The following is a 14,262-nucleotide window of genomic DNA, read 5'->3' on the forward strand; positions in this document are numbered from 1 at the left end:
AACCCAAACCAGATGGGAGGTCGTGTACATCCGCTGCACTCTTTGGATGTTTTTTTTTCCCGGGAGGGTAAACTAAACGGCTCCAACCTAACAGCAGTCCGAGGCCCTTAGGAGCCTTGCTAGCTTGGACGCAATGAATGACATGACGTTGGCCAGCACATGTACGAGTAGGTTTTCGAGAGGGGGCGTCATCATTTTGTCGACTTTAAGACAGCCTAGCACCTGCAACCGGGAGATGTGCAAGGATCCCCAGATTCTCGTGCCCGCCGACTTGCCGACGACGAGGCAGAGGATGAAATGGCCTTTCGCCACGTAGAGGTATGTAGCTCCATTCTTTTTTCCTTTCGGGGATTCAGCTCGCACAGCCCCCACCTGCGACAAAGGGACTGGATGCCTCGACGATCTCGGCCCACAGGTCGATCCCGTCGGCGTCGTTCGTGGCAGGCAGCCACAAGAACTCAAGCAGGACGTCTTCCTTGAGCGCGGTCCAGGACTCGATCCGCAACTTCCGGAGGCAGCGATCGATCGTGCACACGAACCAGGACCTGGTGTCGTTGTTGGTCAGGCTCGACGAAGCAATGGCGGCGACAAAGGCGATCCACAACATGAGACGCGGCGCTTCGGCCCATGCTCTGGTGAAGTCGTGTCGCGACAGGGACTGCTTGATGCGGTTGGCCAGAAGCTCGAAGGGAGCTGCGGGGAGAGGGAAGATGCAGAGCAAGCCGTATGTGAGAGCGGCGAGCTGGCAGATGTACAGAACCTCATCCGCCCCGGGTTGGTGGCAAGAGTCGTTCAGTAGGTCTATTGGGGCCAGAGCTAGGATCCCGTGCATCACGAAACATCTCAGCTCTTCCAGCACCGCGAGACTCGGTGCCACGGATCGTGCAGCAAGATAGTCGTCCACGGCGAGAGTATATAAACTTAGTCCGCGCAAAGCCAGTTGGAGATCAGACGACTTTGGTGACGAGTCGAAAATGTCCAGGATGGAAAATCCTTGACCAAGTCTGTGGAGGGGATGATTCGCTTTCCAGACGCGCGACAGAAGGCTCTCGAAGTCCATATTCAAGCAGGGAGTGAAAGGAAGTCGGGGCCTCTGGACCATGCGGCTGGCGAAGATGAGGTCCGCACTACAAGTTGTAGCAAAGTCAGCTTTCCCTTTCATGCTTGTACCCGCGCAAGTCTGGGCAAAACTTACTAGCAAAGAAGTCCGCCCAGTCCAGGCAATGCGAAATTGTTAATCCCGCCACGAAGTTCAATCATCTTCAACAGCGCTTCCCGATGGGTCGAGGCAACCTCGATCGGGCCACCGTACAGATTGAGCAGGCGCACAGCGTTCAGGGGTCCCTGAGCCGGACGCCGGCCCCGGTCCGGCCGGGGTTGAGAGTCGAATGTCATAGAATGATAGGCAAGCGTGAAAACAGCAAGGATCGTGCCGTCACTGCAAGCCGTTGAGTGGTTGGACAGGGCTATATTGACATAGGATATAGTTTCGGAGTAGGCGTGAAGAAGTTGGCGCTGGGCCTTGGGGCATAAACAGTGCTGCTTGTGTTTGTTCCTCATGAGCTGCGAAAACATGTAGGCGTACAGAGTGCCTGCTTCAGACACGATCTTGCGGAGCCATGTCGCGGCAAGCTCGTTCCCTCCATCGGGCCTGTTCGCTGGCAGGGCTTGGTTGAAGGTATCGTACAGCTGACTGAGGAGAAGTCTGATCTCGTCTCCAGAGAACAAGGCTAATTGGGGGCATGGCACGGGTAAGGGGAGGACAATTGCATGAAGCGAGGTGGACCGAGACAGATGAGACAGATCGAGAACAACTTGTGGCTGTTTCCGGGCCAGGTCCGGGTCCCGCTGCTGTTGATTCCACAATACAGGTGGACGAAGCGGTACCAATGCGAGGTCAGGATCATCGAGATGGGACTGGGGCCTATCTTTGTTTTCCTGATTTGGAAATGGGGTGTGGAATGTGGTTGGCGAAGGTATTCGTATTCGTGCTGTAGGGGGGACAGTGCCGCGTGTACTACCAGCGACGGTTGATATAGCGCCTTTTCGCCAACGTAGCCGTGATGCATTTGCTCTAATCGCACTACGAGACTGGACTTTCTCGCTTTTGGTCTTGGGATACCCAATGATGAAAGTAGGCGCAGGCTTGAGCGATGTCCTGTTAGGCAATCCGGAGTCAGTCAGGAGGGAGCAGATTAAGGCGCATATCAAATGGTCCCAGTTCCGCTTGGGCTACGCCTCGTTGAGGCACTCCCCAGCTTGGCTCCATTCACAATACGTCGGATCGACAGGCGGAAGGAGGAGGCGAAGTGTGTCCGGTGGAAGGAATCACATACATTGGTCTCTGTGGCGCTGGGCCTTGTCCAATCTTGGGCTTGGTAATTGATGGTATCATCGGCAACCTTCGTTGTCCCAAAGCTTCGTCAACTTCCATGTGCTCTCAACGCAAGGCGATTGCGCGTTTTGGGCATTTGGATATCGACGTGTCTTTTGGTTAAAGCCTAAAAGTGAAGAGACCTTTCGGCTGCCGAACAAGCCTCTCAAGGCCACGACACACAGATGCAGTCAGATGACGGAAATTAAAAAAAAAAAAAAATAACTGCGTCTGACAAGGTTTAGGAGATCCCGTATTACGGACGCTATATTGACTCAATGCTCGTCTCTAGACTTCTTTGAAGAACACAAACGCTCCTGATGGAGAACCGGGGTGTGAGATCACGAAGCAACGTTTCCACTCCTGCTATATCGTTGCATCATGGTCTCACAACTGTAGATCACTCATCTCTGACTGAGAACCGAAATTCGAAGGTATTTAGGGAAAAACAAAAACAAAGACGGCTTACCTCGATAGAGTTGCAGTGGTCGGCGGAGGGACCTTCGTAACCCATTCTCGGTACGATCCAACACCGTCTGGATGTCCTCGAGCCTTGCTGGCATCGGTGAAAGGCTCTTCGATTCTTCTGCCTAGAAAAGGCACGAGGGAGCTAAGCGACAAACTAAAAAGCCTTTGCGGTTAGACCACCTGCGAAGCTGGGATTAGCCTAGTAGGCCGGAAATCTAGGTAGTATTAAGTGTGCATGGATATCAGTCAGCGGAGGAGAAGGCGGCACATAGGAGTGGACTGCGAACCAACCCGTTGAGACATGGGTAGAGACGGATTATTCAAGCGCCGTAAAAAGCAAGGGTTTCAAAGTTTAATCGGGTAGCTCGGAAAACAATGTACTGGTGCCAGTATGTCGAAAGCCTAAGTTAGCAATGTACACAACCAGGCAAGGACCTTGACCTGGATGACTGACTATCTTGGTAGCAATGTCACCACCTCCAACGCACATCTCATCGCATCGCATTATGCAACCAATACCCATCTGTGCGTAACCTCAGCCCCGTTCGTCACACCCTCAGCTAGAATTGCAGTCGTTCTTTTCATGGACATCGTAGATAGACCCAAAGCCCGCATGGGGCCAAGCAGTAAACGGAACCCCATCAAGAACACCAATTTCCCTGTTTTCGGTGGACAGTACAATGCGACCTCCCCATCTCGGCCAAAGTCTCTGGCGAACCCAAGTCGCAAAGGCAGTAAAGAAAATCCGAGTGCCAAAAATCTCCTGTCCTGGTCCAGGACTCCGCCAGCCAAGCCAGTGTAATCCAGAATGTCCACCCAGTCGTGAGAGCTCAGACCTTGAAGCCCGTGAGTAAAGCAGAATAACATATAAATGGTAATATACGGTACAACTGCGACAGCTCCTTACGTTGGACCCTCAACATTGACGAACGTGCGGACGAACTTATCTCTGCTGGAATTGCATGTTTTGCTGTTGCTGTTGCTGCTGCTGCTGCTGCTGCTGTTGCTGCTGCTGTTGTTGCTGTGCCACCATCATCTGCTGGGCATGTTGCATTTGCATCTGCTGCATATGTTGCGCTTGTTGTTGCTGCAGCACCGCGGCCATATTCGGATTGACCACTCCTTGCATGTTCTGCATATTCTGCATATTCATCATCCCATTCTGCATCCCCCCACCCTGTTGTGCCATCTGTTGCCGTACTTGCGCTTGTTGCATCTGCGCCATCTGGTTCATTGCAGCCTGACGCTTCTGGATCGCTGCTTGTGCAAATCTCTGAGCTTGCATTTGCACATGTTGCATTTCCTGTGGCTGGAGCATTTGCATGTTGCCACCATACTTTTGGGCGGCTTGTTGCGCCAACCGCTGTGTATAGCTCTGCAGAGTCTGCTGGAATAGCTGCTTGAGTTGAGGATCCACCTGGGCTCGTTGTTGAGGATGGGGTGCGCCTTGTCCCATCATTTGTCCTTGGGCTTGGGCTTGGGCTTGGGCTTGGGCTTGGGCTGCTTGCATCATTCGTTGCTGTTGTTGAGCGTGAGCTAGCTGAGCTGCTTGCTGCTGAGGAGTCATATGATTTGGCGCAGGCGATCCATGATTTTGCGCTTGCTGTAGGCTCTGCATTTGAGCCTTGACATGTTCGGCGACAGACTGGTTGTAGGCTTTCTGACTTTGATTGGGATTAGGCGACATGTGTACGCTTTGTGGAGTACCCTGTTGTTGTTGTTGCTGTTGTTGTTGCTGTTGCTGCATCGCTTGCTGCTGTTGCTGCTGCTGTTGGGCGGCTTGGCGAGCCATTGCAGCTTGACGATCCACCTGTGCGTGCTGTTGCGCCTGTATATGCGCCACTTGAGCAGGGGACATTTGAGGAGTTCCGTTGACCATTTGCTGTTGCATTGCTGCTTGCTGCGCCTGTGCGGCAGCCTGTTGCTGCATAGCATGGCGTCGTTGCATCTCGGCTAGTTGTTGAGGATTCATTTGTCTAGGAACACCGTTCGGCATCTGCGCTTGCATCCCGGGCATCATTCCAGCAGCTACCATTTGTGGCGTAGCTCCATGAGGGCTTCCATGAGTGACTGGTTGTGCCGGAGTATTCTGCCGCATGATTGGGGTGGCATTCCTTTGAGCGGGGGTACCGTGAGGTATCTGTGGAGTGCCGTTGCGACTCGGCCCTTGGGTACTAGGCGCTCGAGTCATGGGTGCACTAGGATGGCCATGCTGTACGGCTGAACTTGGTCTTGCTGGAGATCCGTGACCCTGCTGTGAGCCAGATACGGCCATTGGCACCCCGCCTTGGGCAGCACTCGTGACAACAGGCGACGAGGCTGCATGTGGGGTTCCTTGCCGGATAATGGGTGATCCTCGCTGTTGACTGGCCATGATCTGGTTCTGCATGTTCGGGGGTATGCCATTAACTTGTTGCGAGGGGGGCCTTTGAGGAGCTTGAGGGGTTTGCTGATGCTGCTGCTGTTGGGCCTGTTGCTGGGCTTGCTGGGCCTGCTGGGCCGCCATTGCCGCCATTTCTTGTTGACGCACTCGTAGCAATCGGGCCTCCTGCGCTCGTTGCATCATGATTCGCTTCTTCTCCTCTTCCTGAAGCCGTTCTTGCTGACCTCTCCTATTTTCATCTTCCTGAAGCTGCCGATCCTTCTCACGCTGCTTCCGCTCCGCAATGTCTCTCTTGATACTATCAAGAGCATTAAATTTCTCGAACCGCGGCTGGAAGAGCGCCGCCCCGGCTTGACCGTCCACGCCAGCTGCATTTGCAGCGCCATTCGTACCCGCAGTGCGCTCATCCATAATGAGCATAAATCGTTCTTGTTCCTTAGCATGCGCGTCATCAGCCGCCAGTTCAGCAACTGTCCTTTTCCGGCTCTTGGGTGATGGTGGTCGTCGATCGTGAAGGGGATCTTTCAGCAGGCCAATAAGGGTTTCCGCCTCCTCTAGACTCTCCACAGGTTCTAGATACAAAGGAGGTGCCGTCGCATTTACCACCCTCCCCTCATATTCGAGCATATCCTTGGGATCAATCCTCAGCTTTATCTTTTTGAAGGGCGGGCCTTTTTCGGTTGAAGGAGTTGGTGGGATGGCTGATATCGGAGTCTGCGGGGCGCCAGATCCGGGCGCACGGCTATTTACGTTTGCTTGTGATTGCTTCCGATTCAGAGACTTTGGATCTGGCGTCATTGCATCAATGACAAGATCCATGTGTCGGGACAGAATGGTGGGCCGCAATGCGACGTGGTAGACTTTCGGTTGGGGTTTTGATGATTTCGGTGCAACATCGATAGTATCGTCGGAGCTGGGATGAGCCCTGTTGTCGCTCGACACCTGCTCTTGTTTCATGGGAGGAGACTTTGCGACGGATTGTTCCTTCGCAGGGTATGGGACGTAGGGTGAAGGAGTGATGTACTGGTTATAGTTGTGGATAGAGAACGGTTTTTCGTCATCCGCACCGGCCCCAGAGGCGGCGGCATCCTTTGCGACGGACTTATGGTCGACCACCCGTACTATGAGCCACCCGTCGTAGTATTTGACCTCAGACTTCCGAAACTCTTCTACCATATCATGCGGAATGGTGCCTTTGGCCAGATGTTCAATGAAGACACGCATCTCAGAGTGGTAGCTGAAACTACCGTCCTGCTGGTCGAAACGGAAATGCGTAGGATGAAGGTGTACAATTAGAGAGGGCACGCATCCTTTGAACTTGCGGAGAATGTGGGACTCTTTGGGAACTAGAGAGCGGGCTTCGTTAGTGTCGCTTCTCCAACGACTGTACATTGTTAGAGCGTACCGTGAGGCTCCGGATATTTCCTAGAAGCTCGCTTATCCAGAGAGCCACCATCGGCCGTGTTGTTTCTCGTCGTCAGGCGCTGCACTCGTCGGTTGGGTCGAACGGCGCCATTTGTCGTCGGGCCGCTACCGGTAGTAGACGTTGGCGTCGGGTTCTGTCCAGGAAGGGTCTTGCGGGCACTGGAAGGCGATGAAGACGGTGCTGTGGGCTTGACGCCGTTCAAGTTCGTCTGGACTACAGGCGCAGGAGGCTTCTTCATCTTTGTCGCTGTCCCCACAGGTTTCGCCATGACCGCAGCCATGATGGGTGCTCCACCAGGCGCGCTCGAGGTATCACGGTCTCCCACGCACTGAGGTCGTTACACCGAAGGAGATGAAACCACCTCAAAAGCTCCTCGGCCGTGATGCGACGCAGTTGAGCAAACGCGCATCATGAGGGGCAGAGGTTGGTCGGAATCAACTTCGGAGAGGTCCTGGAGTTATGATGACTCAATATCTGCGATTCGGGGGCTCAAAAGGCCACAGAGGTCAAGGAAATAGGGTGTACAGGGTCAAATGGATGAAAGGATGTGTATGGGGGTCGCTGGTGATAGCCATTGCCATCATGGTCGAAGTCGCATTAAGGTCAGAATACAGTTGTCTTGGCATTCGCCTGCTCACGTGACCCGGCCATCCTTTTGCCCTTGAACACTGCCCGCTTTAAAAGATCCCAGTGTCCCGAAAGCAGCTTTCAACGTCCTTCTGCTATACTCTGCTGTCTGACAATCCATCGTCCTCATTCCATTGCGTCCCATGCAGCATTGGCTTCTTGGCTTTTCCGTGTACAGAAGCGAATAATTATTGTACGCCTTCGTTTAGGCTGCGAGCGGCTCCATGTGGCGAAAAGCGTGGGAAAACACTATCCCAGCGTCAAGCTATCGACGGGATACCTATATACATATCTCTCTCTGCGCAATACTCAAAGAACCCATATAGGACTTCTCACTCACATTTTTTTGCCATGACATGGGAGCAAGATTTCCCAATTGAAAGTTTGTATTCAACACTCTCATAATTGCCACGTCTCCGCCTAGCTGGGGGACGACACGGGTCGATCCTTTCAGACATCCTGAACGGCATCTGCGCCTAAGAGAGCTCATATAATTTGTCGACGAAAGTTTCTAAGGTCACGGCTGGGCCATTTATCTCAACAATTATGCCAAATCCAGGTGGATTGTATCGCGGTTGCAATGCCTGCCGCACTCGGAAGGTTAAAGTTAGTATGACTAGTTGGACCTCTAGATAACTCACCTGTCTCGATAGTGTGATCAAACATTTTCTTCGTGTCGGAGATGCCTTAAAGCTCGGGTGATCTGTCCAGGGGTGCTTGCAGCTGCGGATATCATGTTCCGTGATGAGACTTCAAAGGTTGTGCAGAAAGCCGCCCAAACAAAGGACTCCGCTCACAGTTTGCTTCCCTTGAACCTTAACCAGTGCCACTAGAAAAAAGCTGATGACCTCGAAATAAATAATCCATTCCCGGCCCTGGATATCTCGGACCCCTTCCATTCTTTTGGTGTCGATACACAGGTCTACGATTGGTCCGAAGAAATTTCGACTTTAGACGTTCTAATGGGCTCCTCTGGTCAAGTGAAACGCGTCCTGAAACCCACACCAATTCTCTCCCTTTCAAGTGAGCTGAAATTGTCGAATACGGAGATAATGACGCAATATTTCTTTGAGCAGCTTGTCATGTCTGAGACCTGGCTTTTGCTGCTGCCTCAACTGTACATACGTTCTCGTGAGAACAGTCCTTTGAAGCACTCAATTCGCGCGGCTTCACTGTTGTTATTGGGGAATCAATCCAGTGATTATGGCGTAATTGGCTCTGCCCGCAGATCTTACGGTCGGTGTTTGAAGATACTGAATCTTGCCCTCGACGACGATGCCGAGAAATTGAAGGACGAAACCTTCTGTACAGTTCTCGTCCTTCACTTGATTAGTGTCAGTTTGGTCTTTGCAGTGACAACAGAAACATCGGCTGAGTTTTTGCAAAGGGTATTGCAGGAGAGCGCTCTATGACCTCCGGGTCCCACCTGAAAGCTTGCAAATCCCTCCTTTTGCAGCGAGTCTCTCAACAGGATTCTGCTTCAGCCAACTGTAAGATCGCAAATTCTTTGGTTATCCAAGCGGTATGTTCAGACTCTCCAAACGGCTTTAGAAATTACTCACAAAGATTGCAGCAACTTTATGTCCTGAAATATTACAAGGAGTGGTCTGAGCTATGCGAAGAGCAAGTCTGTCGTTGTGCTTCGGCAAAGCCCGCTACAGAGATCTTACGCTCCTGCCTAGCGATTGGGAAACTACGAACCTCAGTTGTGAATCTATCCAACGTCCTTATCGGATCTGCCACTAATATCCAAATGTTGTGGCTTGACATTCTGCAAGGGGCAGAGGACATTGACCGACGATTCGAAGAATGGGAGAGAAGTCTGACTGGCTAGTAGATTCTAATGACTACAACCCACACTACCTCGAACGCGCTCGAAGTCACTGTAGACTTCTACAGCGACGTTCAGGTTGGCAAGGTATGGAATCAGTATCGATGCGCTCGTATCGTTCTCCATGAACTCATCTTTGAAATTGTGGAAAATCTGGTCTGCATCTGTACCTCTATCAGAGAGGGTGTGGTACCAAAGTCCAACGATCCGCCCAAACCATTAACGCCATGTTGTCGGCGATATGCAACAGCATACCTTTCCACATGCAACGGGTCGATTCAAAAGGCGAACTGGTACCACAAACTGTTCAAAGAGTATTAGGTGGAGAGCATCTTCTGTGGCCGCTAGATGTGGTCCTTCACAGCCGGTGGAGCAACAGTTCCCGACTAACTCAGGCGCGCAAAGCGCTTGAGGAGATCGGGACATCTCTGAGCCTCAAGCAGGCCTCGAAAGCAATCCAACGAAAGCAGGACTTGCCGATCGTTCTTGTGGAGCAAGACTTCCGCGCTCGCTTGCCAACTGTAAGTTGGCCGGCGTGAAATCTACACTGGAAACAAGATACGCGGCATAGTGGAAACCTATGATTGACACTACTTCATTTATGTGGGATGTCATCAAAAAAGCGCTTTACGACTTTTCGGTCCCGCAAACGTTGTTGAAGCTCACTACCAGTCCTCGTACTCGACGTGTTTAACACGTGTACTTAGAGCCTGGATATACACCCGAATATCTCTGCCGTCTTGCAGGAATATCTTTGGGTTCTGCTTAAACCCTACTCCCGCTGTTGTTCCAGTCAAAATAAGAGTACCTGGCTCCAATGTGGTGCCCTGAGACAGATAACAGATCAGTTCGGCCACACCAAAGACTATGTTGCTATTAATGTGTCAGTCAACTTTGTTCGGTCTAGGATCAGTCGACCTCTTGGATCCGTCACTCACCCTGTTTTGTCGGCTTGTACGATCTGGCCGTTGTATGTAGCCTGGATGTGCAGCTACTGAGGGTCTGGGATCACAGTTGAGGAAACAAGTACAGGGCCTTTTCCGTAAGATCAAAGTCAGCGGAGAAGAACGTGGATATCGTGCCTAGCAGCAGAGTGTGCCGTACATACCGATCGGGCAGGAGGAATCCAATCCTTTGGAGAAGGACCACTGTTGATCACTCATTTGCAGTCTCCGGGAAGAGACATTGTTCGACACCGTGTACCCCAGGACATGGTTCAACGCATCTTCTTTTGCGATATTTCGACCGCCTCGTCCAATGACGACGCAAAGCTCTGCCTCATAATCACCGGAGTTGTCTTGAGAGATTCTTGGAACGGAAAGGGGTGCCGGAAAAGGATCTGCCAGGGCGGTCCGAGGCTTTGTGAACATGCTAGGAGTGCTAGGCAATGTTACTTCGATTTCCTGCCAATGATGGAGTGAGCGCCTGAGAATGCATCTGCTTTCTGGAATGAAGTAGATGGGGCCAATGTCATCTGCGGCCGGGCATTTCGTACTTTGACATGGTGGCGGTAATTCATGCCGATGCAACGGATGTATGTGCATTCTTCCTTCACAACAGGGGCCAGGAGCTTCTTTACGGTGACGACCTCCTTGGTCACTCTGCTGTCGAATATGGTTCCTTCGATGCGGAATGCCTGAACAGTGACTCCATCAAAGGTGTAAAGGCCGATGTCCCGTGCGGTATCTACGAGTTGCCCTAGATGCACCTTGTCGTCCTCGACCGCGATAAATCGAATGAGATGAGTCCATGTAGACATGTTGGCGATTTTGATGTTGATTTCAAGTTTTGCGTGCTTTGAATCATGTCAGTACGATCCATGCTTGCCAGCAACAACAACAATTATATATCTATTGCTGGTGAAGTGCACAGAAACATGGCATATGTGCATCAAATCATCTCAAGGCATGAAAGACGCGCCCGGCTAAAAGTACCGCTTCCAGCAACACTGTTTCGTCGCATCGGGGTCTTGATCTCGCTAGTCTAGCTTTCTGGGATCATTCCAGCACGAGCCATTGATTCTCCAGAATCTGAATCAATTCTCTCGCTCTAACTGGCTATTCAGCACTCTGGAAGTCTGCACGCCGTCTCAAGGAGATATCAGATTGGCATTTAGGCTCATATTGGCGGACGTGTCCTCGGAAACCGTGTCAAGGGGCATGAGACTTCGTATTCTGTGCCCAAATATGTTTATGCGCCGGTTGCTTATTCAACCCTGCCATAACACCACGGTGTGGGAGTTGTCTTCGACAACGAGCTGGGTAATGTCTCTAAAGTAACAGGAAAGGGAAAAAAGGAATGGGGCTGAAAAGGGCAGAGTCCGGCGGATTACTAACAACCGCAGATGCAGGATCTGGAATCGTGCAACGAACTCTGCTCATCAAGCTTCGGGTTAAAGGTTCAGAGTTGATCACTGCACCAGGTGAGTTTCGGCTCTGTAGGTGGTCGTCATCTGTCGAGGTGTCCTTGTGTACCCATCTCAAAGAGGCCATGAGTGATTTCTATACGGGAGAACGATTGAAACCGGTGTATCTGCGTACAACGGCAGGGACGTCAGAGATGCATTTTCGCAAAGCACGATCTGGGCAGGCATTTTCATCGAGTGCGTCATCATCGTAGTCAACAATAGCGAGCTCCTCTTAGCGTAGCATGCAGCCCTGGCTCCTGTCGATTCCATTGCTTGTCTTTATGTTGCCTGATATCAACACGCGGCCAGCTAGAACAGGACTCGCGCAAATCTGTGTACGAGGAAGTCAGGTTGGTATTGTTGTGTCAGTAATAATTCACTAGCTTATGCCATTGTGGACGTTCGGCACCAGGTCTCCTTAGCGCGTGGCTGGCATTTTGACGGAATGTGGAAAATTTTCTGCTAAGGGCGTGCTTCCTCGGATGAGGTGTTGTCACTTCGAATGATGTTTGGCCATACAAAAGATGCTGCGCTAACAATAGGAATTGTCTACCCAGAGGCGGTAGACAAGCCTTTTAGTTGGCTTCAGTGCATAGAAAGTTTGTACCTTAGGGCTGCTGCCCCTGAAGCAGGTCCCACTTTGGCCCACCCAAAGAAAAGGGTTGCTCGTTGCGCTGCCGCCTCGGGCAAAATTCATCTTTCTGATCTCTTAAACCTAATTATTAGGTAACATCTCCTTGCCTCTCCTGATCCCGCTCCCAAGGCACAGGCATCAAAATGTCTCCCGATTTACGGTCCGGAGGCCGCAGAGCTCTATATCAAGTGATAAGTCTAGCCTACAGTTCACTACCATGCGCATTCAACTGTCCAGCAATTGCTATTCCAGGAATTCGGCCAAAAGTCAGAGAGCGCAGAATCATCGTCATAGGGGGATACTGTACGTCAAGTTTGCAACGTTCGCTCAAAGGTCATAAGGAGTCCTTTAAGGAAGTCAGACGTACCTCATGTTAGAACGCTCCCGTGAGCTCTCCCGCGCATATAATCTAGGAATTGGAATGTTATTTGCTGCCAGGACCCCAGACTCGAGGTCCGTCTTCAGACCTCCGTAGATGAAAGTGAGGGTCGTCTTCAATGGGAACCCATAAAATGGCGGAAAGGCAATTGTATTCGCCTAATTAGTCTTATTAGGCGACAGGATCGTTGTGGCTTTGCCGTCGAACTTCATGGTGTCCCATGGTTTGTCGTTACAGGCTGCGTTAAACTCCTGAATAATGTGCTCCAGCTTCCCAGGCTCTAGCCCAAGCTTTTGCGCCAGTTCAGCGATGGTCGGCGCCTCCTCCGGATCAAGATCTGTTGTTTGTGATAAACCGAGCCAGGGCGAAACTTATCAGAGACGAGCCTGTCGAAGATCAAGTACGCCTCATTGTTCTGGTCATGTCAGGTTTCTAGGGCGATCATTTCAAATGTTGCGAAGGGATGTCTTTTCCCTTCACCGTAAAACAGTTTGCAGTCGCCGTTCACAACTATGCCACAGCAGTGACCCCAGGTGACTGCGTCCGACTTGGAGGTACGAGCGTCAACAATCTCGCTATAGATGCCGTCAAATGCGCCAGATGTTGCCGCGACCGCTTCCATAGCCATGCGGAGGCCAGCGCCACGGTTGTGCATAAGGCCTGGTGCGATAAGAGGAAGTGCTTGTGTTCGAGGCCCTACGTACTTTGCCAACATTTCTTGGTTTCCTCCAAACCCGCCACAGGCAAGCATGACGTTTGACCCGAGAATATCGTGGAGACGGCCATCGGTTTTCCTGACTTTGACTCCAGTCACCTGGCCGGCGTCATTGGTGAGCAGCTTTTCAGCTTCCGTTTCCCACACGATGGTCAATCCATCGAGCTGTTTCATGTGGCTGAAGTAGTTTTGCACAATGGCCAACCCACCACCTTCTGGTGTGGCATAGAACTGATCAGTGTCATGTTCAAGCTGGACATTTTTCTCCTCTATTGTTCCACACGCAATCAGCCATTTACTGGTCCTTTCATGTAGTAGTAACTTGAATTGGTAAAAGCCGTGAAACTCACTGTGATGATTGATTGTCACCCCGTGCTCGAGGAGGTAAGCCATGGTCTTTGGAACCTCGACATACACCTTCGCACAATAGTCTCTGTCATGCAGACCTTTTGTCTCCTGACATAATGAGAGTGCTAGACTTCTGCCATAAAGTATCGAACTTCCAACCTCGCGGGCAGGCCCTTGTAAGTGGAGGATTTCAAGGTGCACAGAGACGAACAGAGTTGTAACCTATATGCTTCTTTTTTTGATCCTTGGTCTGTTCTAGGGCACGATTACCCCACTCACGACATCCTCTCGACGAGACTCTCCGCACACATGTTGGTACCAGGCGACCAAACCCCTTGTACTGAAGTCTCCCTTTAGTCACTTGCCGAAGGCGGGGGTCTTGTATGAACTGGTCCGTGCTCCCGTTGGGTCCTGGGTGCATCAACAGGTCGATCAACACATGTGGAAGAAGTAACAGCTCCATGAATCTTCAATCTTGGCCACTTGAACAGGCTAGGTTAACGAGCTTTAAGAAATGAACCTTTTCGTGCCACCTTCTGATTCGTAAGTTGGGAGGCAAATTTGTGCCATGATACTCACATTGCATGACAATTATAGCTGAACATTGTTTTACCAATGGACTCAAGATCTCTGACCTGTAGCTGATGGCCAGTATCAGAGCATAGTGACT

General features: G+C 51.3%; 4 protein-coding genes across 4 annotated transcripts; all 4 read right to left on the minus strand.

Moving 5' to 3' along the window:
- Window positions 1–352: 352 nt before the first annotated feature.
- On the minus strand, window positions 353–1,575 carry Z519_09446 (uncharacterized protein; the record flags this gene model as incomplete). The annotated part of the gene is made up of 2 exons (XM_016767169.1): window positions 353–1,127; window positions 1,196–1,575. The coding sequence occupies 2 exons, from the start codon at window positions 1,573–1,575 to the stop codon at window positions 353–355; spliced, it is 1,155 nt and encodes a 384-aa protein (XP_016616685.1).
- A 2,210-nt stretch (window positions 1,576–3,785) lies between these two features.
- Window positions 3,786–6,931, minus strand: Z519_09447 (uncharacterized protein; the record flags this gene model as incomplete). The annotated part of the gene is made up of 2 exons (XM_016767170.1): window positions 3,786–6,571; window positions 6,631–6,931. The coding sequence occupies 2 exons, from the start codon at window positions 6,929–6,931 to the stop codon at window positions 3,786–3,788; spliced, it is 3,087 nt and encodes a 1,028-aa protein (XP_016616686.1).
- Window positions 6,932–9,774: 2,843 nt separating this feature from the next.
- Z519_09448 (uncharacterized protein) lies at window positions 9,775–10,868 on the minus strand (the record flags this gene model as incomplete). Its single annotated transcript, XM_016767171.1, has 5 exons — window positions 9,775–9,982; window positions 10,048–10,088; window positions 10,140–10,144; window positions 10,218–10,512; window positions 10,605–10,868. The coding sequence occupies 5 exons, from the start codon at window positions 10,866–10,868 to the stop codon at window positions 9,775–9,777; spliced, it is 813 nt and encodes a 270-aa protein (XP_016616687.1).
- A 1,819-nt stretch (window positions 10,869–12,687) lies between these two features.
- Z519_09449 (uncharacterized protein) lies at window positions 12,688–13,637 on the minus strand (the record flags this gene model as incomplete). The annotated part of the gene is made up of 2 exons (XM_016767172.1): window positions 12,688–12,866; window positions 13,010–13,637. 2 exons carry the CDS (start codon window positions 13,635–13,637, stop codon window positions 12,688–12,690), a joined length of 807 nt encoding a protein of 268 aa, XP_016616688.1.
- Between the last annotated feature and the right edge of the window lie 625 nt (window positions 13,638–14,262).

Source organism: Cladophialophora bantiana (assembly GCF_000835475.1).
Source record: "Cladophialophora bantiana CBS 173.52 unplaced genomic scaffold supercont1.15, whole genome shotgun sequence".
NCBI classification, from domain to species: Eukaryota; Fungi; Ascomycota; class Eurotiomycetes; order Chaetothyriales; family Herpotrichiellaceae; genus Cladophialophora; species Cladophialophora bantiana.